The sequence below is a fragment of the Myodes glareolus genome, chromosome 10, assembly GCF_982192425.1.
Source record: "Myodes glareolus chromosome 10, mMyoGla1.1, whole genome shotgun sequence".
NCBI classification, from domain to species: Eukaryota; Metazoa; Chordata; class Mammalia; order Rodentia; family Cricetidae; genus Myodes; species Myodes glareolus.
This window is the reverse complement of record NC_142035.1, coordinates 32,277,257-32,305,180: the sequence shown is the minus strand read 5'-3', so window position 1 is coordinate 32,305,180 and position 27,924 is coordinate 32,277,257. Positions and strand designations below refer to the sequence as shown.

The 27,924-nt window shown below is 40.0% G+C and overlaps 1 protein-coding gene across 3 annotated transcripts in view; it reads right to left on the bottom strand.

The window, feature by feature from the left end:
• Ralgapa2 (Ral GTPase activating protein catalytic subunit alpha 2) overlaps nucleotides 1–27,924 on the bottom strand; it is a 271,244-nt gene that overhangs the window by 92,212 nt on the left and 151,108 nt on the right. For all 3 annotated transcript variants that reach the window (XM_085696826.2, XM_085696824.2, XM_048455526.3), the window contains 11 exons: nucleotides 25,439–25,567; nucleotides 24,582–24,640; nucleotides 20,776–20,884; nucleotides 17,068–17,178; nucleotides 15,373–15,441; nucleotides 14,975–15,112; nucleotides 13,743–13,926; nucleotides 10,534–11,305; nucleotides 8,965–9,036; nucleotides 3,255–3,378; nucleotides 2,150–2,305 (listed from right to left, as the gene is read on the bottom strand). In XM_085696826.2, the coding sequence (XP_085552952.1) occupies nucleotides 2,150–2,305; nucleotides 3,255–3,378; nucleotides 8,965–9,036; nucleotides 10,534–11,305; nucleotides 13,743–13,926; nucleotides 14,975–15,112; nucleotides 15,373–15,441; nucleotides 17,068–17,178; nucleotides 20,776–20,884; nucleotides 24,582–24,640; nucleotides 25,439–25,567 (1,923 nt within the window). The remainder of the gene's footprint in view (nucleotides 1–2,149; nucleotides 2,306–3,254; nucleotides 3,379–8,964; nucleotides 9,037–10,533; nucleotides 11,306–13,742; nucleotides 13,927–14,974; nucleotides 15,113–15,372; nucleotides 15,442–17,067; nucleotides 17,179–20,775; nucleotides 20,885–24,581; nucleotides 24,641–25,438; nucleotides 25,568–27,924) is intronic.

The following is a 27,924-nucleotide window of genomic DNA, read 5'->3' as shown; positions in this document are numbered from 1 at the left end:
AGCTAATTTCTAAGCTGTTAGGGACAATTTAGTTAGAGTAAGTCAAGGAACCGGGGGCTGCGACGAATTTCCCTGCCTAACTAGGAGACATCCTGGTAAAGAGAGTTTATCGTTAATGATGCTAAATCTTAGCACTGCACAAGGTTTCAGCTGCTGTTTGATTATTACAGTTGTGATCTAGACCAAGCCTCGGGACATAGCAGCATTATGTCAAGAAAACAGTATAAAAACAAACTTTAAAAAGCCTCTATATTTAAGAAATACTTCAAGACAGTTTAAATACAAATCTGTCTTTAACACATAATTGTCAGTCACAAAAATATGCAATATGACAATATGAAGAGTATGAAGACTTTACAAGGTACCCAAAATTAAAAAACAAAACAAAACATGTGAGTATAGCCCAACGAACCCAGATTCTGGAAGCTTCCAGATTCAGTGAGCTACCAGATAGCAGGGTCCTCCTTTCTATGAACACTGCAGTCAACAGAACCCAAGATGCACAGGCAGCTCTGTCATACCTGTGGGAACCAGCACATGGCTTGTACTCCCACTAGCTGTGAGGTTCCCAGCACAGGGAGGCCAGGGTACTATGCAGGGCTATGTGGGTGAAAGGCTGCTGAGTTTCTCTGAATGCAAATCGTGCTTTGTGCATCTGAGACACTTGATCACTATGGAAATTGTCTGTGACCCGAGTTCTGATAATGTCTCACAAGCACTGTTGTTCATCATGTATGCAGTCCAGACATCTAAGGCTCAGTGGTAAAAAGGCAAAATCAGAGACAAAAGAAATGAAGCAGATAGAGTAGGGTCCATGAGCTAGTATTAAACATCTGGCTAATGGAACAGGGAAAAAGAACCAATTACACCACTGGACAGTGACAAGGGTGATGGCCAGAGAATGCCTACTAAGTATCATACTAAGCAGTTTTTCAAGCACCATCTCACTTGACTCAACAGTATGGTGCCATGACTCATTTTCAGTCTTATTTAATACATGAAAAACTGAGGTACAAGCTGGTAGTGAGACACACACTTGAGCCTAGATCTGTCTGGCCCTAGTTCCAACCATATCGCCACACTCACAGTGCACAGCCTCAGTCAGCACTTGAGGCACCGCCCTCAGTTCCTTACATTTGAGCTGTTGGAGGAGAGTGGGTGTGAAGTGGGAACGTAGGCTCTGTCGCCTACTAGTCCACAGGGTCAGCACATGTCGCCATAGCTCTAGGATGCCCCTCTCACCTAGAAACATACAGGAGTGGTTTCCTTACCAAACTACAGTTTTCTCCCATTAATGAGTTCCTCACCAAAAAACAGGGCCCCTCAAGTAAACACTCTGCAGGCTGGGGAGTTCCTCTGGGGGCATAAGGTTTTCCTTTGAACTTCAGCAGAAACCACCCACAGGGTGAAAGGTGAGGAAGAACAAAGGGGAAGCAGCCAAGATAGGACATCTGGGCAGCAACACATCTGCAGGTCACGTTGTCAAAATCTAGTAGCTTACCCTAGCAACACTGGGGTGTGGGGAGGGTGCCTTCCCAGAGCTTTCCCAGCACTTCTGTCATAAAGGCCACTATGTGCTGTGCCATTTGCCAGTCTGAGGTAAAACTATTTTCTCTCAGGTAACTGATGTGGAGGAAGAGCCAATGTAGCCACACTGCAAATCCTTCTTCCAAATATATTTCCTTCTGATTTCAAATAAATACAATTTATACAAAATTAAAATTTTAAAGAAAGAAATGAAGAACAGCAAGAATGAAACTGGTCTGCAACCCTATTCATATGAAAACCACTATGAAAATTTAAGGACTGTCTGCCCCAGCAGGACAGTGCTTGCCTGGCACGTGCAAGGCCTGGCTTTGGTCCCCAGCATGTGCAAAAGCATATACAGACATAAAACCCAAACCACCAAAAAACCCTTCAGCTCTCCCCTTGATTTTTGGGAGTACATTTCTCCTTCAGTTCAGGGTTTAAGGTGTTGATAAGTTGACGTTTTAGATCCAACACAACTGTGGGTGGAGGAAGAGTGACCCTGACTTTGAGGTCTGGGGAAAGCAGCCTCAGTGTGGCCATGGTTGGTCACCATCCAAACCCAGAGAGCCTCGCATGCACATGAGTGCACGGAGCTGCTGTCCCCAAGGAATCGTCTTACCTTTTTGGTGAGTGAATCATCTGAATCTGACGGCATCCGAGTGGAAACGTGGAAAATGACTTCCACAGTTGAGGTAGCATAGTAAGGGGCCGTCTGTCCTGTGCTGCCATTGCGCTGAAGACCACCCATGAACCCACAGTGGGTTGAGAGATCCACCTGATGAAGGTCACAGAGCAAAAGGCGAGGGTCAAAAGGGAGCTGTTCTATTCATTAGGCAGGAATATGAGTTGAAAACATGAACTGTTTTTATTTTAATATATTTCCTTCTGAATACAAATAAATACAATTTATACAAAATTAAAATTTTAAAGAAAGAAATGAAGAACAGCAAAAATGAAACTGGTCTGCAACCCTATTCATATGAAAACCACTATGAAAATTTAAGGACTGTCTGCCCCAGCAGGACAGTGCTTGCCTGGCACGTGCAAGGCCTGGCTTTGGCCCCAGCATGTGCTGGAGCATATACAGACATAAAAACCCAAACCACTAAAAACCCCTCAGTCCTCCCCTTGACTTTCAGTGTACGTTTCTCTAACTACTCCTCCTCATGTCTAGGGTATGTCCATGTCTGCATGTATCTGTACAGCAGATCCCTCTTATCTGTGGGGGCTTGTCGCAACACTTTCAGTAGTTACCTACAACCACAAATAGTACTGTGTTTGTTCTCTCTACATAGACCTACAATAAAGAGACACCGTAAAGTGTTTTCAATAAGTGAAGAGGTTAATGTACAGAGGAATACATTTGAAAGAGACACCACATTCGTCTAACTCTTATTACATCAGACTGATAGATTTGTTCTTTTTTAGTTGTGGCCACATTTGTCTACTTTTGCCACAAACTGCCACCCATGGCTAGCTCAGCCCATTTGACTATTCAGTTCTGATGCAAAGCAAATGAAAAGATAGTAAGAAGAAGCATAAGTTCACAGATAAATAGACTACTGAAAATAAGCCAACAGATTTTAAATTTTAAGGTCAATATCTTCTTCAAGAACTCTATGCATACTACATCTGAATGTAAAAATATACCTAAGAACCTACACAACTCAGGTCTGCTTTACATACTTAGAGTCAGCAACAACACAATGAATGAGGTTAATTACCTCCCATCCAAGACCAGCAACAAAGTCTTCATATGCTTGGCTTCCTCTTTCATTGGCTAAGATGGAACACTTGTCTTCTTGACCTTCAGCAATGTAAAACACTGCTATCTTGTGTGTCTCGCGGCTATAAATGTTCAAATTTAAAGTAGTTAGAATTGATAATTATATGTATATATATATGTGTGTGTGTGTGTGTGTGTGTGTGTGTGTGTATGTCTATATGTATGTATGTATGTATTACTGTTACTGCCAGCATGATTCCTAATGGCCCTCACTAGGGGTCAGTCACTATTCAAAGGTGGTTGGTGTATGACTTTATTTGCGTTTGGAAGTCCCCTAATAGACTAGTGTTATTACTGTATCATCTGTTTTGCAGAGGTGGTTGAAAGGAGACAAAGGTTAATGAAGCAGGAGACTACAACTCAGACATAGAGACACAAAAATAGCAGATATCAGAGCTCATCATCCACCAGGTTCTTCCCATGTTGGTAAAGAACATTATCTTCTAAAGCAATGGTTCTCAACCTGTGGATCTTGACGCCTTTGGGATCAAATGATCACGGGTGTTGCATATCAGATATCCAGCATATCAGATATCTACAGTCCGATTCATAACAGTAGCAAAATTACAGTTATGAAGTAGCAACAAAATAGTTTTACGGTTGGGGGGGTCACCACAACATGAGAAACTGTATTAAAGAATCACAGCATTAGAAAGGTTGAGAACCACTATTCTAAAGCATTTCAAGTAGACACGTATCATACATAACTAGGTCTCTACCTACATTTCATTTTCTCTACTTCGAGGAAAGGATATGGGTAGTTTCAAGACAGGAGCAATGAGACATGCTAAGATGTTATGAGAAATGGCAACACTTTTGGGTATTTTCTTTGTGAAAGGATGTGTTCTATTCTGAGGGCACCAAATGTACTGGACAGTTGTTCTAGGAAGATTTCTTTGGATATATAAACTCTTCATTTGATGCTCCATGATAGATTGGTGGCAGTTTCCTGTTAAATCATATAAACATGATATGCTTTTTGAAGAAAGGAGACCTGTTTGTTTGTCTTCCTTTTTTTTCCCTTCACATTCAGTATAGTATTTGATATAGTATAGTATAGTACAGGCTCAGCTAAGTCTCTGTTAAACTCGCCAGATATAAGGCAGTGTATCTGAATATGTAATTGCTAGTTTCTACAAATGGTATGGTAAAGTATCAAAATAACTGGCGATCTATCAAGAAATTTGGTGATGGTTTGGAGATAAAAGCTCAGCTGTTGTTCAGATGAAGGAAGCTTAATAAAGAACCACTTATTGGACAGCACCATTGTCCATAAGCTTTATTTTATCATAGCTTCAATGGTAAAAGAAGTACATCTCCACTTCTGGGCAGCCCCACCCTTTTCACATTTGCATTACATCATGCAAAACTGCATAGGAAAAAGCATCAAGTGCTTCAACAATACGGAAATGTTTCTATTGTCTAATTGTTTAATATCTCAACACTGTAATATGATTAGACATTCAAATTGGTAGATCTGGACTCCATATTTTAACAAATTCTCAAATATTTCCTTCTTCATGATTATTTTTCTTCTTATTAAACATGGCTAATTGAAGCTCAACTAAAAAGTTGCATAAATTACAGGAGGGGGAGCATTTTCTCCTACTCATTTGCTAGCTATTCATCCCCCGACATTCTCATGGAATAAGTATATATGAAGAAGAATCAGAAAATACAGAAAGAGCAGAAAGATTGGCTGATCACAGGAGCTGTAAAAATTTGGCAGCTTAGATGATGGTAGCAGACATTCTAACCTTTATCTAAAAGGCTGTTTCAAAAAGAACAAAAGCACAGAAGCAGTTACTTGATTTCTTCCTGAAACCCTCTCTCTACATATGTAAACGTCCTTAGCATTCAATTTTTTTCCGTTCTATAGCCTTGCTAGACAAAAAACAACCTCAGGCTTATCTGAAATACATCAGTGTTTTATCCTTAAAGCCCAGGATTTTTCCATCCTGGGTCCTTGAGTCCTCATTTACTCGGTTAGGAGCACAGAGGGCTAAGCTCCAATGAAGGACTGACTGATGTGGGTGTGAGGAAAGGTGACCTTTAGTTGTAAACATTCATCAAATTTCACATCCTCTAAAATACTAGCACTGCAGAGAGTCTGCTAAGATGCAGACACTGTGCCTGGCCTTATTAGTGCCAGGCTTTTGAAATGGTAATTACAACATCAACAGCACTTCATATCTACAAGCTGCACAACCAGTACATGAAGGAGCAGGTAATTCAGGAACACACATACATAAAATCAACAACAAGGCTTTCCTCATTAGAATGGATTTTTTTATTTCTTATTAGGAACAGACCAGAGTAGTTCCATTTTCTTGTGCTGTCAGGTTTTAAAAAACCAAACAAAGGAAAACATGACTTTACCATTTCCTTCACCACACAGTGGCAAGAAAGACTACAGTGATTTGTATGTCCAACCATCACACACAGTACAAAGAACCTAGCTGCTTAGCATAGACCAATCTATAGCACAGGCTAGATTTCTCACAGGTAAAGAGCCACCAGACTTAGTTCAGGGTTTTAAAAGGCAATCTTAAAAAATACCCTTTCCCATGAAATGAATTGATATGCATTTAGAGGCTAAGATGACCTAAGTCCAAGAGTTAGGGTTTTAAGTGAAGGTTAATCAAAGGGCAGAAGACTGCCAATCAGCTACCCAAAGCCATATTTTACTGCAACAGCACCCCAGGGAGCTAATTCAACTGCACCTCATGCAACTAGAGTGCATTAACATTCAACAAATTGGCTACAATTACAAGATACCAGTGCATTCACTTAGCACTGGAGAAGTAGGGAATAATTCAGCATATGCTGGAAAGCTGGGCTCGGGGTCCAAATGACTGTTTAACATGGAAGGATGAGAGTGAGTGAAACAAGTGCCCGAGCCCTGCAGAAATCTCGCATGGAATTTCCAGAGGGCCCAGTCTCTGTCCTGGAGAAAGCAAGAAGAGAAAGACTGAACAGAGAAATGATAGGGTCTAAAGCACTTTTAAACATTTTTGAAATTCAAATTAAGCTTTACTTGAATCAAGAAATGAAAACATTTAAAGTACCAATGGAGTCGCAGGATCTGCCCAAAGGATGGTTTCTTTCTTCAATTACAACCACAAATGAATCATTTAAACTTGCATATTTTCTTTTCTTTGGATTTTATTTCTTGATACTAAATGCTTACCACTTGCAGAGCACTGGGGTTACCAGGAGGTAAGCACTTCACATCAACCTTCTGCAGGTGGAGTCAGGCTCACTACAGCCACCCTGGCACATTCCCAATACTCAGAAAACATACAAGTACATACTTCAACATGTGTATGGCTCTAAGAAGCCATGAATGACAAGAAAGATACATGGGAGAGTAAAAAAAAAACTATAGCCTTTTGATTCCTGTACAATGGCCCATATAAATTAATGTATCTTATTCTAAATGCTTCTGGAGGAGCGAAAGGATAAGTAAGCTTACTATGATTCTATCCAGTGAGTCCTCAGAGAGAGACCAGGAGGGAAACACTCTTGGTAGGCAGAGAGAGAAGCAAGTTAACAAAGTTAGTGCATGTCTAAGATGGGCAGCTTCTTCCTCAACCTCCTGACCAGAGACAAAAGCCTGGCACCGGTCTCCCATCAGGCCCATTACTGATGGGCTGGCTCATCAAGTTCAAGGCTGGATCAGGACATGCCACACAGCAGTTGTGGACCAATCAACTCTCCTGTCTACCTTCAAATTCCCAACCCTAAAGGAGGGAAGAAAACTCAAGGCTTTAAAACCCCAAGACCTCAAGAAGATACTGGATTTTCAGCTTCCATGTACACCTTCTATTTTGCAGAGGATCTTTTTCTTTCTGTAGTCTCTGCATGTTTGGTGCATGTGTGTGTTTCCTTACCTCCAATGAATGGTTTTCTTCAATTGCTGATTTTTGTCTGCAGTGTTTGAAATTTTTCTGCTAACACCTGTTGTGGTTAAGATTGTGCCTGCTTTTTAATTCTTTAACTAACAGAGAAAATGAACCAACCAAGACCCCTAGACTGTGTCATTTGTGTTGTGACAAAGATATTTCTTCATTAAGTCCTCATAAAGGTAAGTGTGTGTGTGTGTGTGTGTGTGTGTGTGTGTATGCACGCACACATGTGCATGTAAACATATGCTTTTCCAATTTCAGGTGGAGTTTACTAGTTGCTATTGTCATACCTAGGTTCAAGAATTCAAACCACCCACAAAATATCGCAATTATAAACCTGATATGCAAATAACAGTGACAGAAGTCAAGCATTTACTTAAGAATAAACAATAAAACCATAAGAAATCCACTTGAACACAAATGATAGTGAAATGCACGCTTAGAAAACAGCATGGTACTGACACAAAAACATGCAGGCTGATGGATGAGAACCCAAAATAAACCCATTTAGTTGCAACCAATTAATTTTTGACAATGATGCCAAACATACACGAGGGAGAAAACCAGTCTATTAACATGTAGAAAAATGAAATTAGATCCCCATCTCTCACCCTATATAAAAATTAATTCAAGATGGACTGAAGACTACATTTTAGATGGAAGTTGCCAGAGAAAAACAGGGAAAATAGTTCAAGACAAAAGAAGAGACAGGGATTTTCTAATAGCGGAGGAAATAATTCCAAGGACTAGCAAATGGGATTCTATAAAATCCAAAGGCTTTTGCACAGCAAGAGAAAAAAATAATCACCGCCCTAAAGAGAGAGCTACAGAATGAGAAGAACAAACTTTTACAGCTAAAGTTATACAGGGCCTAAAAACAGAATATGTAAAGAACTACTAAATTAAACATCAAGTCCCAAATCAACAAATAGTTTAATGAACAGGGTAGTTCTTAAAAGAAGAAATACAATTGGCCTCTAAATAAGTTAAGTATCTAACATCTTTAGCCACAAAGAAATGTCAATTAAAACTGCCTTAAGATTCTACCTCACCTTGGTCACAATGGCTATCATCAAGAAAATAAATGCAGGGTAAGATGTCAGGGTTGGGGATGATTTATTCATTGTTGGTGGGAATATACAGTACACCCACTGTAGAAATCACTTCAAAATGGTCACCCTTAAACACAAATACATATAAACAACACCAAGTAGACTCAGTACATTGCACGCCTGCATGTATGTATACACACATATACATGAAAGAAAAATGTAGTGAATTAAATACCACGAGAAGAACTTTATCTAAGAACACACACACACACACACACACACACACACACACACACACACACACACACACACTCACACACCAGGAACAATTAATGAAAAAGAGGTCATGAAGTTAAAAGAGAACAAGTTATGGGAGGTTTTTTTTTTATATTAAAGAAAGCCTACTATCCCAGCTACTTGGAGACTGAGGCAGGAGGATTACATATTCAAGGTCTACCTGGGCTACGAGAGTATGTTGAAGACCAGCCTGGGAAACTTGAAAGAGTCACTGTCTCAAAAACAAAATAAAAAAAAAATGCCAATGTTCAGTCAAGGTCAACATCAGCAGATTCTGGGCTATAGAGATATTCTGGTGTCTCTGCAGGTCCCTTCTTACCCGAAACTGTATTTGATACTACAAGCTCACAAAGACAGACAGGGAAAGATATTTTAGTATTCTTTCACATACCACTGACGTGAGTCCAGATTCTTTAGCTCTCGCAATAATTTTGAATTTTTCTTCAACAAATGAAAATTCTTTCTACAAAGAAAAAAAAAAGGATGGAAGAAGAGATCCATGTGACCACAGACTAACTTCGCTATTTTCTAATCCAGTAACAAATATAGCCATTATGGTAGTTCAAATAGGAATGGCCACCATAGGCTCAAGGGAATGGCACTATGAAGAGGTGTGTCCTTGTTGGGGTAGGTGTGGGCTTGTTGAAGCAAGTGTGTAACTGAGGGTGGGCTTCGGGATTTAGAAGCTCAAGCCAGGCCCAGTGTCTCTCACTTCCTGCTGCCTGAGGCTCCAGATGTAGGACTCTCAGCTACCTCTCCAGCACCATGTCTACCTGTGTGCCATCATGCTTCCCATCAGGGCAACAATGGACTAAAACCTCTGAACCTGTAAGCCAGCTCAAATTAAATGCTTTCCTTTATAAGAGTTGCCATGGCCATGGTCTCTCTTCACAGAATAGTAACTGTAACTAAGATGGCCATCATCCATCCATCTAATATCACATTCACTGAAAAACTGTGGTAGATATCGTAGTTTGAATGAGATGTCCCCCACATTCTGGGACATTTGAAATGGGTTCCCCAGTTGGTGGGCTTGTTTAGGTATGTTTAGGAGATGTGGCCTTGCTGGAGGGAGTATACTACTAGGAGCAGATATTGAGATTTCAAAAGTCATGTGACATTTCCAGTTATCAATTAGATATGAGTTCTCAGCTGTTGTCCAGCTGTCATGGCTGCCACCTGTTGTTCCTGCCATTATGGACTCTAAGCATCTGGAACCATATGTCCAAAATAAACTCTGTCTTTTATAAGCTGCCTTGCTCATAGTGTTTTATTACAGCAAAAGAAAAGTAACTAATTCACAAGTCTTCAAAATGAGCTCCAATATCCTTGAGTATGGAGAGACATAACAATCTCATTATAACCCATTGCCTTATAGTGACACTGGAAAGCTCTACAGTTAGCAGTATGTCCCTTGTGTGCATGTGCTTGTGCCTATTCTCAATGTCAGCTCTGGGAATCTCTTCCCTATCCTATCTTTAAAACTCCACTTCACTATCAGGTTCAGCTCAACCCCACTCTCTTCTCTGAGGTCGCCAGCACTGCCCACACTGCCCACTGGATCAAATTGCTCCTCTTGGCCTTCTGTGCCACTCTGTCCTTTGTCTGATGTGCATCCAGTTCACATTCCTCATCAATCCTGTGGCTAGACAGTGGTTTACTCACCTTTGCAGTCCATTTGTATCTTCTATGAAAATGGAAATAGTAGTGGTCAGGGTCACAGGAAGCAAAACAATGCTTCATATGCTTTCAAAGGACTGACAGGCATTTGAAATTTAATCTGTATACCAGTATAGTACATTTAGTTTTATTTTTAGCTCTAATCCAGTAGCTAAAAATAATCTGTAAATATTGAAATCTGATTAAAAAACCTTCTACTTCTTATTTTTTAACTTCAAACTTTGATATAAAGAAGAACCCTCATATAGCAATAATGATAGAACATTCAGAGCACTGTTACCTTCTGTCCCAGGAATTCATTCCCAGGTCATCAAGCAACAACCTGCAGAAATAAAAGGGTCCTCGAGGCTCCACTGGTGAGGGCTGCCCTTGGCTGGTGACCTTCACTGCAGAATTAGAGTTACACCTCTGAACATACTCATCTTCCTGTATGCTCTGGCGCAGGATGACCTCAATGATTTCCTTCTCTTGGTCACAGTTCATCCCACATGGGGGTGGGGATGGCTCATTGAGATTTAGTTGTGATGGTAAAAGGCATTCAGGGCTTGTATGGCCAATGTTTTCAAGTAGTTTATCAAGTGCATCATCTCCCTCCTCACTGTGAGACAAATCTTTCTGAGGTCCGCATGTGTGTTGATGCCAGCCAGAAACTGGAAATGAGGGATTCCTTCCACTGGGTGCCAAGCAGCCTTCCAGAGGTCCATATAAAACCTTGCCATCCCAAGAGTACTTGCCTGAGATATCCCTCACAATGACTCTTACATCTGAAAGGGAAGCCCCTGAAGTCCCTCCATCTGGTCCTTCTGCAGGTGTCTGAAGGTAGGAGATAAGGGTGCTATCATTAAATACGAAGAGCTGCAGGTTTGGGCTCCTGAACACCTCCGAGGATAGCTCAGCACCTTCCACGTGGGCATTGTCATGGTTCTCACTGACCAGGCTGTGCAGCATGGCAGGGCCCCCACTCAGTGGATAGTGGCCTAGGTGGTTCACTAGGTGGGCCATCACCATCCGTGCAGTAAGGGGGATCAATTCCACACTTCTTCTCTTCTTCTCTGTGAACAGCAGGAAGAAAATGTGAGCAGATAGTGGGGCCACCACGAGATTTCTGTCAATAGTTTAAATGTTTGATTCTGATTTTTTGTTTTGTTTGTTTTGGGAGAAAGGGTGTCACTGTGTAGCACTGGCTGACCTGGAACTCATAGAGATCCACTTGCCTCTGCTGAGATTAAAAATGATTAAACATTACAACCAGCTGAATGTTTGATTTTTAGCTGTAAGATTGTTTCTATTTAAATTATTAAATTAAGAAGATAACTGAAACAGACTGCTAAAGAACCAACTTACATGAAGCTATCACTCTGAAAGGGACTTTAGAAAGTCTGCAGATAAAGGAATGAGCAGAAGAGAAGCATCCCCATGTTAGACAGATAAAGGTTCGAGGGCTCAGATGAGGGTAAAAACCAGGTTGGAGGGGCAGCTGGGATCAGAGAGTTGGCTGGGGAGGTTACTGTGGCACCCCTCTGCTGGGTGAAGGAAGACCTAAGAAGGACATTAATAAACCTCAGGGCCATGTTTAAAGATTGGAAGAAATTTGTTTAATAATCATTGTGACAATTTATGTTTTGTTATTAGGGCACTTAAAATATTTAAGAGAATTTGTCATATTCATAAATCATGGAGGCACTTAGAAGAACTTAACTAAATTTGTACTTGATGATTTAGTATCCAAGAGCAACTGATTTATAAAACTTCAACAGTATGTGAAGACTCTGAGCACAGCCTGAGCAGCAGGGCTTTACAGAAGGAGGTGGATTGGAAAGGCAGACACACTAAGGCTGTAACTAGAAAGGGAAATGAGTGCTTCAGGCTAAGGGTAGTTGAGGAAATATCAATGTGCCAAGTTCATCAAACGTGCTGTATCAATTTGATAACAACTGAAAATGAAAGTTTTAAAATTTTGTGGGAAAAGGTCTAAATATTTAAATTAAGGTTTATAATTTGAGCAAAGAGTATTAGGCTTCTAAAATCACAATGTGAACAATCAAATATTGGCACATAAATCAACATAAATATATAACTTTATAATAAATATACAAATATATATATATATATATATATTACCTTTAGTGTTAGACATTACCCAACCAGTTTACACATAACATAGTGTTTTATTCTATATAAAAACCCTAGAAAGAAACAAATCTCTGAAATTTGGGGAATTCTGAGCAATGAGTAAGAACAAGATCACCTTGATTTATTTTGGATTTCTTATCAATTTTTTTCTTTGTACATGAAATCTATACTGAATAATGGAAAATAAAATGTCACACAAGTGGTCATTTATGTCTCTTCCTAAACTTAAATTTTTTTCCCACAACCTAAGAGAAATATATGGAAGAGTTCTACACTACAAAGAAATTTAATGCTCCAGCTATGAAATGTTACTGCCCCAGAGACCCACATGAAACCAGCTGGGAGTTCACAGTTCATAATGTGAAACACGCCGTTGTCATGACAGCAGGACAGGCATAAAACTAACGATAAAGGTACAAGATGACAAAGGGCCAAGCAGAAAATATCAGTTGGAAAACCAACTTCCCTCTGCTTTTGCTCACAGAGGCTGTGCTTTTGGTTTGTATTTTGTGAATATTTGAATTCTACAATGGGAGAATGTCTTCGAGTTGTATCAAACTATGGCATGATGACACTTTGAATAAAACCCCAAATGGGTCTGGTACTGAAGTCAGGAAAAGGAGCATCTGTGAACCACTGACCTCTCCTCCTGCTACATTTCAGCTAAGTTCACTTCCTTTATGTTCACTAAGAACTGAAGATGATCGGGATTCAACTAGTGACAAAGTCTGCTCAGGGCTTCCACAAACTACTAAAAAGAAAAGGATTCCAAGTATCTTCTTGCCCCCAAATTCCTAGAGGAAATACGAAGCTTTACCTCTCACCTCCTGAAGCCCCATTTCCTTCTGTTTTAAGTAGTTATTAACATTGATCAATCTGAGCGCAGACTTGTCTGCCACAGAAACCATCCCGAGCAGGGTAAGAAAGCTCCCAGCTTTTGTCATGAGGGGCTTCTGCGCTGGAATACTCTATGAGCTCCTTCAAAGCCTGCTCTGTCTAGCTTAATTCTTCCCTATTGGAAATCCTAAGGATGCTACTAGCCCAGTATCATCCTATCTCCTCCACCAGATGTAAAACTTCGTGGGGATGGAAAAATGAGCCTGGTTTTTTTGCATTCCACAGGTATGAGACAAGACTTTTCAGTAATACAAAACCATTTAAATAAGGATGGATGAAAAAGACAGGAGGAAAAACAACAGGAAAAACGAAGAAACTGAAAAGGTTTGCCATCAGAGACCCTATAAGCTGGGACTTCAACAAGTAGATTTAAAAAAAAAAACTAAAACACAAGCACAGACCAGACTACAATCTTATCTCTTACTGCCCATAAGACTGTATATTTGTAGACATACGTACCATCTTCCACAGTGAGCAGGTTCCCCAGGTCTGCCGATGAATGGTACTGGACTGGCTCGGAGTTCCTCACATTTGCCAGAGGCAGGAAAGGGTCATAATCCGTGGATGACAAGTCAGCCAAGGTCAGAGTGTAGTGACTTTGCTGTGTGTATGTGCTTGAGCCACAGACACAGCAGTGCAGAACCTGAGGACAGACAGGAATGGCACTCAGTCTGCCACCACCTCCTGACCCCTGACAAACTACCCAGCCCCCACAGTGCTTGAGAGCTACGACTCCCACTTAGGAACATGTCAAAATATGAGGGATTTTTTCCATTCTCAAATATTTTTTGCTACAAGCAAATCAGTAACAATACCTACAATTTCAGGGCAAACGGAAAACACAAGTGAAAAGGTTCTGTTCCTGTATGATTGCACCTCAGCCTGTCATCCTCCAAAGGCAGCATAGGTGGAAGGAATCAGCCCAAGAGATGAAAGACAGCTGTGGGAAGGCCCTCATGGTAGAGGGCAAGGTGACCACAACCTGAGTTTAAATCAGTACAACACATGAACCCAAGAATTATAAGGGGTAATTTAATACAATTTTGAAAGCATAATTAAATAAAAGAAAATTGAATACAGATTTTAAAGTCTCTCTTACAAAGTGAGATTTCTTAACTCCAATCCTAAGGATTTTTTCCCCTTGGTGTTCTTTCAGTTTTGTTTTGGTCCTGATTTTGAGACAGGGTTTCATTATGTAGCTTAGATTGCCTTGAACTCAAGGCAATCCTTTTGCCCCCATGCTCCCAACCGCAGGGATTACAAGTATGCACCACCACACCTGCCTATTGAGGTTTCTTTAAGGCAAACAAAGAGATTACTAGAAGCATTATATTTTTTTTCCTTACTCTGATAAACAGATCTTTAGATGCTGCAGATCCTCCTTCAATATAAACAATCCATTTTGAAATTAAGTAGGCAGAAATCATGTGCTATGAAGATTGGGAGCACTCTGATCAAACAGTAGTTGTTTAAAGATGACAGTCATGTGAAATATATGCACCTCCACCTCGGCAACTACTGGCTTTCTACAACTGTATCTATTCTGTTTATTCATTAATTATTCATTACTTTTCAAATACTTAACCTTCCGCAGGTCCTTTTCAGAAGGTACAAATACATAAATGATAACATTTTGGTAATTTTTAATCTGTAGGTTCACTGTATGTGCCCAGGGTTTACAGGAGACTCACCCTGTATATATAATCCAGTAAGGGAGCCCGGGGTGGGTGCAGCTCCTCCAGGACCGCCGTGGACACAGGGTGGAGAAGGGCATTCACAGGCAGCGCCATGCACCAGTCCAAGAGGCAGAGGAGCAAGGACACAATAAACTGGAGAAACATATCCAGAATCTCACTTTATGGCCCTTAGGACCCATGCCATGTAAAAATAAAAAGAATTGTCCCTGCTCAATATTCAATGGACACACAAATGCAGGGTAAGTAAGTAAACAAAAATAGCTTTCATAGGAAAAAACATAAAAGCCAATATATAAGATATAATAAATGACACCATCATTTGTAGTACTAGTTATCATTCTGTCTTATACTTAAAAATAACTGTGGAGAAAGCTACCCAACATGTCACTTACCTTTTTATCTGTTTCCACTGAGGAGTACTCAGCACTTGGTAAAAGAAATGCTATTGTGGCCACAAGGATCTGTATAAAAGATAAAACCCAATTAAACAGACCATGATAGTCTGGAAACTGTATGTTAAGAATTCCAAGATGACTTTGCTGTAGACGGAAGTTTCTGTTCTGCCAGGTCCCGCAGTCATTCAGTCCCAAAGAAATACACAGAGGCTTACATTAATTATAAACTGGTTGACCTATTAGCTCAGGCTTACTATTAACTACCTCTGACAATTAAATTAACCCATAACTCTTGTCTATGTTTAGCCATGTGGCTGGATACCTTTTCTCAGTAAGGCATTCTCATCTTGCTTCCTCTGCATCTGGCTGGTGACTGACTGCCTTTCCTCTTCCCAGAATTCTCTTAGTCTGGCCGCCTTGGCTACACTTTCTGCCTGGCTACTGGTCAATCAGCATTTTATTACACTAATACAAGTGGCAAATCTTTACATTGTACCTTGCAACTAAAGACAGCATGGTACTTACTCACTGGATGGCAACAGAATGCTGAAAGTCAGTTGTAGGAAATTTGAAAATAATGATCATGTAATGATTTCTACTTTTTGGTGGGAGACTCAAAACAAGGATTATTTCACTCTATAGTCAAACAGTATCTACTATTAGTCCCACATTTCCAGTGAAGTGAAAAAAAAGTTTTCAAAAATAATTATGAAAAGGTTTCATTTGCTATAGCATAGGTCTCCACCTCCTGTTTCCACATCACAGTATGCCATTCATTCTCACAGGTATCCTGTTTGGATAATTACATGGTGACACTAAACTCAACTTTAAATTCTTTCTGCAGCAGGGTAAAAGGTCTATTTCATTCCAGGTCACATCAGGTCAAAAACCACTTGTAACTTGATGTGATTCTGAGAGAACAAAGTGATCCCCTCCAAAGCAGTCTGTCTAGGGCTGGGAGAAAATGAATCTGCATCACCTATTCTCTCTCCCTGCCAACTGTCAGGGGGACAAATCAAATTTCCTCAGAGTCTTCACTGGACGGGTAAAAAACAGGGCTTGCTTGAATAACTACAGTTATAAAAACTGCCAGGCACAAGTGTGCCTTATCACAGGCTCCTGTGAGCTAGGCCCTGCTAGGCTCTCAGCAAAGACCCCTTGGCTGTAGCCAACCTTCAAGAAGCTGTGGTTGAGTACTTCCTGTTCCTCTTCGCCTGGCCACCTCCCCTCAGAGGTTAATACTACACTGATCTCATTACAGCCTAGTAGCCATGCCACAGCAGCAAACGTGCCCCAGGGCTTTAGTCTGGGAACAACTCCTGCTTTACACAACAACCAGGCCCCCGCCCTGCAAGAAAGGCATTAAACCAGCTGCCTACTCCTTGTTGGCACCATCCAAATTACTTTCAATGAATAAAGCCCAACCTACAAAAGGTCTCTTTGTTGTGGTTGTGTCTGCCTTTCAAACTCTCCAAGCATCAGCCTCGGCTCTGGAACACTGCAGGCTTCTTTGCACAGTGATTAAAATTGCAGCTGAGAAGAGCCAGCCAACACTGCCTAAAAACGGGGCTCACATGGCAGTTTAATAGTTGCTTCTCTAACAATTATTTGAGGATATACAGTTAATTAGATATCAAATACATTATTAAAAAGGAAATGCGGATGCTTTAGCTTTATAGATAAAGGACTTACTTCGGCCATTTTTCGCGGTAGAGCAGTTTCAAACATCTGAAGCTTTTCCCAGTAGGAAACCAGCAGCTGAAGAACATCACAGGCTACCTGAGCCACAATCTTGTTAGGAAACTACAAAAAACCCAAAAACACCCAAGTAAGCAGGGCAGCTCAGCAGGTGTATGTTCTGGAGGAAGAACAGGGCTGCTTGCTCTTCCCAGCTCTATACGCACATCTCATGTGCAACTGATGAAAACTATGTCCAATTAACATCATTTTGCACATGACCACTCCATCATGCTACATTGATGATTATTTGGAATCACCTACATGCCTTATATATCTGTAGAAAAAGGTGGTCATTGTTTGCCTAGAAAATAAAAGACAAAGTTTAAAATTCTGTATTCAGCTAATAGAAATCATACTACTGACAACTTGAGGAAATTAAAGTAAGAGTATATGGTGAGTGTCCTCTGTGTGCTGAACCTTCTGCACAAATGAAACTCATTTGTCATTGACAAATCACCATTGACAGTTCTGTAAGGAAGAAGCTATCTTCATTTCACACACAGAGAAACAGGGATCATTCAAGTGACTTCCTACCTGAGAAAATAAAATAGTATACATATAACATACTAAGAAACATGTAAAAGCACACTTAAAGGATATAACCCATAAGCTAGGTTATGTTCAGTGACTCTGGGTGTGTTTCCAAAGTTGTCTCTGGTGACTTGAATGAAAATGACCCTCATAGGCTAATATATGCTTCAGTCAGTAAAACTGGAAAGGCAGAGTCATCTATACCTTGACACCAGACACAGAGCTACAGGATTTGAAGTTTGCTCAGCTGGTTTTCAGTATTCCACTGTTTCCTCACTATGCCCTGATTTCCCCCATTTGGAATAATAAATATATATTCTGTGTTATTGTATGTTGGAAATATTACATTTGCTTTTATAATTTATAAGGGTTACAGTTAAGAGATTGCCTTGAGTCTCAGAAGAGGCTTTGGCCTTTTAAATTGTGAACGACTATAGGGACTTTGGTCAGAAGTAGGAGTGAATGCAGTTTGAATTATGATATGACCACACATGTATGGGAGTAAGAGAGTGGAATGTGCTCTTCCGTTTTATCCCACCCTGTTTCATTTCTTCCACAGTACTACAGCAGATTGTAATGCGTTTTACTGTTTTCTTATACTGCGATCACTGCTGGCAGGCTAACAGTGGGCTGTACGCGTCATGTTCAAGGAGAAATAGAAGAATGAATGGGTGCTAATCAGGCTCTTAAGAAACCTGAAACATACAAGGGGAAAGTGACAAGATCTGTGGGAGTCAAGACGAAGGGTCTTAGGGCAGAATGGGGAGAGATGGGACAGAGAGAAAGTGGTAGGATGGAGGGCTGAGCTGTGCCTGGAAGGATACAGACAGAGAATTGAGTTTCCCTCTAGGTTAGTAGAGGCAGACAGAGACTGCCAGTGGGGTAGCAGTATACATACACAGTGAGAGATGTGAAAGACAGTAGAGATAAAAGAAATCACTCACTCACTCACTCACTCACTCACTCAACACTGTGAAGGATGGACAATGTGCAACACTGAATTAAAGGCAGAGAGCTAAAGGCATAAGAAGAGTACAGCAAGTGAGTATAGCCTGTGCTTTCTAGAAACTGAAGTTGCTATGGAGTGGGGTGGTGTCTATCTTATGGGCCAGAGTGGTCAGACCTATGCACAGACAGCGGAACAATCTGGCACTATGATGGGCACTCTGACAGGATAAAGGCACAATATGTATAACTAGATTATTTTCCTGTTACCCTGTGTTTTCCCTCAGAATTACAGAAAAATTGCAGACATTTTGAGAATTTATAAACATTCAAAGAAGAAAATCTGTTCATCTGTGATCCTATTCCTCTAATATTATCAATCACTCTAAAGTAAATAAATTAGTCATTTAACATGTATGGGTGTGGTGCATGTATACCCGCACCATGTGCATGTCTGGTGTCCTTGGAGGCCAGAATAAGGTATCAAATCCCCGGAAACCAGGGTTTCAGACAGTTACAAACTGTGGGTGCTGGGAACTGAACCTGGGTCCTCTGGAAGAGCAGACAGTACTCTTAACCACTGAGTCATCTTTCCAGCCCAAAGCTAGTAACAATTTCCATCTTTGTTCTATACTATATAGAAAGTTATATATGTCTAAGATACCATCAAATGTGTACATTTAAATTTCAGAAAAGAAAAAACCTGTAAAACATCTTAGAATTGAGAATATAGGGTATTTAAAAATGAATTGAGATCCATAGAAATCAATATTTCTTCCTCTGTGGTTTGGAAGTCAAAACTGTACACACCGTACACACTGAAGTTACATAAAAACCCAGGCATGAGGCCAGAACATCCTGGTTGGAGCTGCCAAGGATCTCAGTCCATTTCTCTCATCTGTTAAATACAGGTAGCAATGTCACTTCACCACCTGAAATAGTTCCCAGTATTAAATATGATGGCAAGAGGCAGGCCAGAGGAAACTGTGCCATGTGACATCATTGTTTACAAATTCTTACATTCTTCATCAAGGGATCAGTAGCAGGTAGTTGCCCAACTTCTAAGATACAACCAGGTGTTACACAGGACGGATGGGGGATGAGGTGATGGTAAGTAGAGGACACATGTGGGGAGCAAGGGGTACTGAGTTTAGTTAGGCAGGGGCCAGACCACAGTGTATCATTCCAAAGATGAAGAACACTGTGGGTTGATCATCCCATGGGCCAAAGAAGACAATACCCTGAGGGCAAACAGGGCTGCCACTAGTCTAAAGACAACTGTCCAGAATCTGCTGCAATCATTGTTACTATATCATATGCAAGAAGAGGAAGAAGGGGTCTGGACAGATGGTTCAGAGTTTCAGTTCAGATTCAGCTGAATCCCACTACAGCCTGAATAAGCTCCTTCTATTTCCTACATATTAGTTCCCTCCTTTGCTAGTAAAATGGGAACACTTCCCTTGCAACTGAGAACTCCAACAAAGCCCTCGGTATAGTGCCTGGCAGACTCATTGGTTCTGCAAATTTATTAGTAACAGTACTAATTATGTCTATGGTTTCTACACAGGAACCAAGATGAGCAGAATGCAAGCTCTACTTTAGGAGACAGCCTAACTGCACAAGTGGAAGTTCAATTATGTCTTTTATGCCACACATATCTACGTTCAATGTTGGCTCTGTCACTCAGGCCTGTATTACCTTGGACTTGTGAGTGGATTTCTCTGGGGCTTAATTTCTTCTGCTGTAAAACAGGGATTGTGGTGCTCACCTTGCAGAGCTATCATAGAAACTCGAAAAAGTATCTAGAAATTATCAATATTCTAGTTCCATGTGATGCTCAACAAACTGCACATCTCTCAATAGCAAAGTTCCTAAGGGGAAGCTGTAGGCTCCTATCTCAGTCATGACAAAGAGGCCACAGCTTGAAACCTCACTTTATTATACCCTAAGATGTCCAACTGGCCTAGGCTTGGTTCACAAATAAACTATAAATGACCTAAGAACAGCTGTCAACAGTGAGGCAGTCACTGGCAGCCTCACAGAATATTTACCATGGGACTCAGAAGGGGACTTTTAAACCACTGTGTCTCTATAGTGTAAGGAGCTACAAGAATGGACTAATTAAAATTAAAACTTGTTAAAATCATTAAAATCCTGGGAGAAAGCATTAAGAAATGAGAATACCTTCAAAGTTACACCTATCACATTGATGGCATCCTTCACCTGAGGGTGGCTGGCACACTGTGTAAGCTCTTCACAGATCCAGACCCCGAGGGAGCAAATGGCAATGCATCTTTCAAAAGAGAAGCAGAGGGAGGAAAACACTCATGAAATTCAATATATTTTAAAATGACAAAATAAATCTATTTATTCAAAGAAGCAACAATTATACTAATGGAACGTCTTCCATGAGAGAAAAGATAAAGAACTTCCAGGGGGCCAGTTTTCAGGATAAACAGAATCATCAATGCTAGTTAGTACTTAAATATTTCATCAAACAGTGGCAGATTTTCTGTTAACTACCACAATCCATGTCACCCATTTCTGTTGACTCTAAACTGTCATTACATCTTATTGTTAAGATAATTTTGAGGAGGAATAAAAGGTGTGGATCTTAGATTACTGAATATTCCCTTACAAAGTGTACAGTATATACTTCAAATGTAAGACAAACACTGTCTTTGTTTTTAAAGTAACTTTCAAAATACATTTTCACTGTAATTTCTTCCAACACCATGCTAGTATAAGCCATTCCTCAAAGAAATGTGACTTTCCATAAACAGAACAAATTAGGGGAATCAAATTACAAAGATTATTTGAGAGGTATGAGAAGATTAAAAAAATATCAGATATATTCCACAAGACTTTGAGCTGAAAACCTAAATAAATATTTTCATTTCTTAAGATGAAATCTGAGGGGCATCATGCTTAATAGGGTAGGGGCTGTCAGAAGGCACTGGAAGATTCAGTTATGCCGTGTTACATTCGGATGTTAAGATAGCTAACTTGAGGTAACAAGTACGCAGCTCAATATCTAAGCCTGGCTATGTAAGAAATTCATTAAAAACGCCAGGTAATCCAGGCATTGGTGGCACATGCCTTTAATCCCAGCACTTGGGAGGCAGAAGCAAGTGGATATCTGTGAGTTCAAGGCCAACCTTGTCTACAGAGTGAGTTCCAGGACTGGCCTCATAGCTACTTAGAAACCCTGTCTTAAAACAAAAGAGTCAGGTAAATAAATTGGAAATAATCAACAAGCAGACTGACTAGAATGTGTGAGACAGGCAGGCAGTAATGGGGAATGATTGGGTCACTTTAATATGCAGAAGTTAGGCAGAGAAGGGGAATTAGCACAGGGGTCAGGAAAGGAGTATTGACCAGAGGAGAGTAGATTCTATTGTAGGGGACAGACATTGAGTAGAAGTGGGTAAAGACAAACTCAAGACTTAAAAATCACAGTAAAATCCTAGCATAACCTTTATGAGAACTGAATGGAAATCCAGGAAATGAAATTGACTGTGGAAAAAATTAAAAGCCAAATGGGGAGGCATAGAAAAAGAGGCAGGAAAATAATGTAGTAAACAGGAGAAATGCTTAGGAGTTCCAATTAAAAATAAAATATTAAATAAGAAGAAAAACACACTCAAAAGATCGCTGGTGATAAAATGAACTAAAGTCTCCATTAAAGGACAAAGATCACACAAATTTATACAACCATAAAATCCAGATACATACAGCTTTTGCAAAGGCATCATAAAGACAATAAAGAAAAGCCATTTTGAAAAGATAAAATTATATAGTGTGAAATTAGGAGCAGGTAAAGTGGGTATCTAAAATAAAACAAAGCATCCATAGAAATAAAGAGGGCCATATAAACAGAAATACATTTGACTCACTACAGACCTAGGACAATTCCAAATGCCTATGCAACTAATAACATCATAGCCTTTGACAGGAATTCCAGGAAACAGGTTAAGTACAACAGTGGAAAGCTTTTAACATACCTTTCAGTAAGTGATCAAATCAATAAAAACAAAACAAACTCCAGAAGAAATGCAGAGTATGTGAAACACTGGAAGGCTACATCTAGAAGAGTACATTCTCTTCTTTCTCTTTTTATGTACAGTGTTTTTCATTTTCATTTTATTCTTATGAGTATTTGGCTGCGTGTATATTTGTAGTGCCAAAGAGGGCTAGGAAAAGGCATGGACCACCTGGGACTGGAGTTACAGATGATTGTGAGCTGTGATATGGGTACTGAGATTCCAACCGGAGTCCTCTAGAAGAACACCAAGAGCTCTTAGACACTGAGCCATCTCTCCAGGCCCTATGTACATTCTTCTCAAAAATATACGGAACATCTGCTAAAACTGACTACACATGGGGTCCTAAGACAAATAGTAACCACTTTAAATACAGTTGTCACACACATATTTTGAACTACACTGTAGTTGCTTGAGACAAAAAAATGTAGACGAGGGTGGAGATGGGACAGTGGTGAAGAGCACTTGCTCTTGCAAAGGACTAGGAGGTTCAGTTTCCAGCATCCACACATAGCTCACAAAATTCTAGAATTCAAAATTCTAGTTAAGCAAAAAACTAATTTATATAAAATTAAAAAATAGATTAAGTCTAAAAAATTTTAAAAGATAGAAATAACCATATTTGGAAATTAATTTAAAAAACCCTCATGAACTCATGATGAAAAGTAGAGAAAAAGTGGAGTTTAAAAATACTGCATATAAAAACTTATAAGCTTTGGAAAAGGTAGCCCTTAACAATAAGCATATAGTCTTAAACGTTGAAAGAAAAAGTTAAAAAATATACAAGTAAGCAAATTTAAAAAGTGACAAAAGAAGAACATCAGAAGTAGAAGAGTACAAAAGAATCCAAAGCTGAAAATAAAAACAAATATAGAGAGGTAAGCAACGACAAAACCTCTGCTTGAAAAGACTAGCAACAGTGACAAATCTAACAAGACTAGCCTTACAACCAGAGGATACACAAAATATTTAACATCAAAGATGAAGTGGACAAATTCTTGGATACAGGATACTAACCCTACTGCTGCAAAAGATATTCTGGGTGTGGAGAAGAAAGGATAGGTTACTTGTTTTGTAACTCCCTTGCCTGACATCCAAACAGGGTGAAAGCATGATGGGAATATACAATGTAACTTCCTGAACAAAACATTACCTGAATCAGAATCTATAAATCAAGATGGGGGTATCTCATACTCAAGTTTAGTTCAATGTTAGCAAACTGGTAATGCACACATAGCTTCTGAAAATGGCAGACTAGGAAAAACTGGACTAAGTCACCTACTGAAGATAAGTGAAGCTCAGAAAAATACAAAAGTTAATAAATCACCAGAGTTCACAGGACAATAAAGTTAGGGCCTCTGTCTTCTCATATGCCGAAGGGTCAGGGCATGTGCTAATTGTCACAAGGCTGTCAGAGGCTAAGTCTTACAAGGCTGAAAGTTGAGCGAGAGATGAATATTAGCCTCTCTCAGCATTCCCAGCTTTGGTCTACACCTTAAGAGGAGCAGGATTTCTTACCACATAGCTGGCCTAGAAAGCCTCCTACTTTATCACGTGCAGTAGCAGTCTTAGATGCTTGGCAGAAACACTTAAATGTTTCTACACATTGCCAAATGTCTCTTGAGGCACAAATCAGTGCAGAATCTCTGTTCAAAACATACAGCCTTAATGAACTGTTTGCCCTGCTTCTTTCTGAAAACATCATTTATTTCTAAATTTGCATTTTCTTAGGTAAAATTATATTCCATCTCACTCTGAATCTTACTCTTTTCTCTAGTAATAATGACAATGTAAGTAGCTAAGCATAGCATCTTTCTGATATAATGTTTACTATACATTTCACTGTGTATAAGAGAAATGGAAAGGATTTTTAACAAACATGAACTGTTTATACATAAGTGTGCGTCTTACAATTCTAACATAGTTTACCTCTTGTTCATCATTTACCTTGCACATTCATTTGGTTCCTCGGTAGCATTCTTCAGTAAAATATTTATGAGGTAATGCTAAAAACACAAAATTCAGTAAATGAAAATTTGATGTCATTGTTGGTTTCCCGCATGTGCTGACCATGTCACAGGCACCCTGGAGCTAGCGAAAGGCCAGGGAGTTCGGGCAGCCCTTCCTTCAGAGAGAACTTGGCTCACCTCAGCAAGTGCCTCCCTGGGTATCTGAGCCAACCTGCAGCACAGCATTTCTAGGGATCCAGTGGAAATCAAGCAAAGCATCTGAGACTTCCAGATAGGAAAATCTCCATTTAATTTTGATTGGATTACACCCTGCACATTGAATTACAGATTATAATCAGGGTTACAGATTGACTGACTGGTGCTGGGACTTTCTGTTTGCTCCAAATGTCAGCTGAGGACAGAAAAAAATGCTTACTTTTATTCCCCAAGAAATAACTTGGAATTTCAGGTTATTAGTAGCTTTTAATCAGGCCACCAATGGGACTGAATATTTAGCTTATTGAAATTATTTCTTATAAATTCATTTGTTACACTAATGCAGTATAACTAAGCTAACAGAATTATTACAAATGATGATTCATTACATAATTATGATCCCTAGGAATAATAAACAAAAACAAAAAAATAAACCACCAGAGGAACAGAGCTATCAGGTCTAACTGCAGCATGCTGTGAATGTGGCCATTCACAGTTCACACAACTCATTTCTGAAAACAACTGCTGAAGCTTTCAGAAGACACAGCAACTGTCAGGGGAAAGGAGATCAGTGCAGAGGATGGAAGACAGTGACGGAACTCCAGCCGTAGACGCTAAACTCAAGATTCAGTTATGTACCTTGATATCTTCAGTTCCTGTGCCGACCTCACTCCCTTCTGGCACTGACTGCAGCAGAGGGATCTTCCGGTAGGTATTTGGGAAGCAGACGAGGGAGCCAAGGAGAGTGAGAGCTTCTGACCGGGGTGCCTGCACACAAGGAAGAAAGCACCAAGTTCCTTTACATAGGCTGGGAGCTTGAAGAACATGTTTTACTTTGTTCTGGTTTTGAAAGGGAATCATTATTTTTTCCTTCTAGATTTGAAGTGCTAAACTATTTATGGCTATTTTCCTGGTGGATGTTTAGGCACAAGTTTGTCTAAATGAAAAGGGAAATTTCCAGGGAATGGAAAACATCTCTACATTTGATGTAAACAGGTGTTATGAAAACCAATCTACAGACCTATTTAGAATTAGAAAGGCAAATGGCTCTGTCACGGCTATTTAAAATCATTTCAGTGTTTGTGATCTAGAAAGAGCAGGATAAATGAGAACAACTTAACATTATTTTTCAAGTAAAAAGCAAGGGCATCTATAAGGAAGGGAGTTGGAGGTAGTCATGCAAAGAGAGACAGGGAAGAGTGATGTCAGCTGGGAATGCAGCGATGACATCATGGAGAAAGGCACTAGGCATGCTTTGTTTAGTTTTTAAACATGAAGTTCAGAGTGACTGTTGTGAACTGTTGAAGTTTGCTAAAGTCAGGCATGGTCAGTAGTTTGGCTAACGACCTCCATGGTCCACACCCAGTGGTCACCTCCAGTCTCAATCTCATCTGACCTCGGAGGCATCTGATATGGCTCACAGCTCCCTTGCAGTATGAGCTCTTTTATCGCAGGGCTTCTGGGACACTTTCCAAAGAGACTGACAGTCTCCCTTGCTGGAACTGCCCATTTCCTTACCACCTAACTTTGGGGTATTAGCTAAAGTTCTTGACCTCTTCACTCACAGATTCATACTCAGTCAAAGAGCCATCTAGACCCGGGGCTCCCTGCTGTGAACTGCTATACAGTACTCCATAGCATGTGCATCATGGTTTTTGTTCTGTTGCTAATGGATATTCGGATAGGTTCTAGCCTTGGCTGTTAAACATCGCTGCTGTGTGGAAGCTTCCACAGATTTCTTTGGTGATGTGTTCCTGTGCACGTACTTCTCTCTCTCTCTCTCTCTCTCTCTCTCTCTCTCTCTCTCTCTCTCTCTCTCTCTCTCGTTGCCTGGGCAAGCAGGAATAACCTCACATTCCTGATTAACTGTGATACCTAAAAATTCTGGCTGAGCAGGTGTGTTCCTTCCAAGCACCTCTCACCAGGTGCACAGCTTTAAACCTCGTTTATATAGGAAAGCAAGTCAAAGAGTCATTCTCTCTTTTATACAACCATTATATTCATAGTCTCTCTGTTTAAAACACCATTTGGGAAAGCTTCACCTCTGAGGTATGACAGATAAAATTATATTTAAGACAGTGGTTCTCAACCTGTGGGTAGTGACCCTTTCAGGGGTTTGCATATTAGATATTTACATTATGATTCATAACAGTAGCAAAATTGCAGTTACAAAGTAGCAACGGAATAATTTTATGGTTAGGAAGGTTGAGAACTACTGATTTAGGGGTATAACATATGTATGTCTGTGTATATAGTTAAAAGCGGACACATAAAATGAAAGCTACAATTAAGATTAATGAACCCATCTATCATCTCAGATAGCTGTCCTTTTTCATGGAGGTACACTCTCTTGATAAATTTCAATAAGTTTACAATATTTTTAACTATGATCATCATTTTGTACAGGAGGTTTCAAAAAATTTACTCAAACTTTCTACACTGACCCACATCGCCCTGTTTACTCCCCAGCCCTTAGCAAACACCAGACTACTCCTTGTTTCTGTTCATTTGACTTTTAAGAGTTCGCATGTCACAGAGATGATGCAGGACCATGTCTGGCTTATTTCCCAGGCAAAGTGGCCTCTGGAACCTCTCATGTTGTCAAAGAGACAAGATGTCTCTGTTTTTAAGGATGAAGAATGTTCTACTATATGTGTCACATTTGCTTCCCCACACATGGACACACTGTAAATTGCTACTCTTACTTGCTAACTGGGAATGATGCTGCAGTGAGCGTGAGAAGCAGCTCGCCTTTCCATATGCAGATTCTACTTCCTTTGGCCATATGCCTCAGTAGAATTATCAAGTCACTTACTGGTTTTTATTAATCTGTGAAATATTCCTTTACAGTATTTGAATGTATGTCACTATGACTGGTATAATAAAAAAAGCTAACTGCCAGAAGCTAGGCAGGATTTTCAGGGCAGAGAGAATGCTGGGAAGAAGGGTGGAGTCTGAGGATCGAGAGTCAGATGAGTAAGAAGCATCATGGAAAGTACATAGATGATGTAAACGAGCCTCGGATTATCAGAAATGAGTTAATTTATAAGAGCTAGCGAAAAACAAGGCTAAGCTATCGGCTGAGCTTTCTTAATTAATAAAGAGTCTCTGTTGTTTGGGAGTTG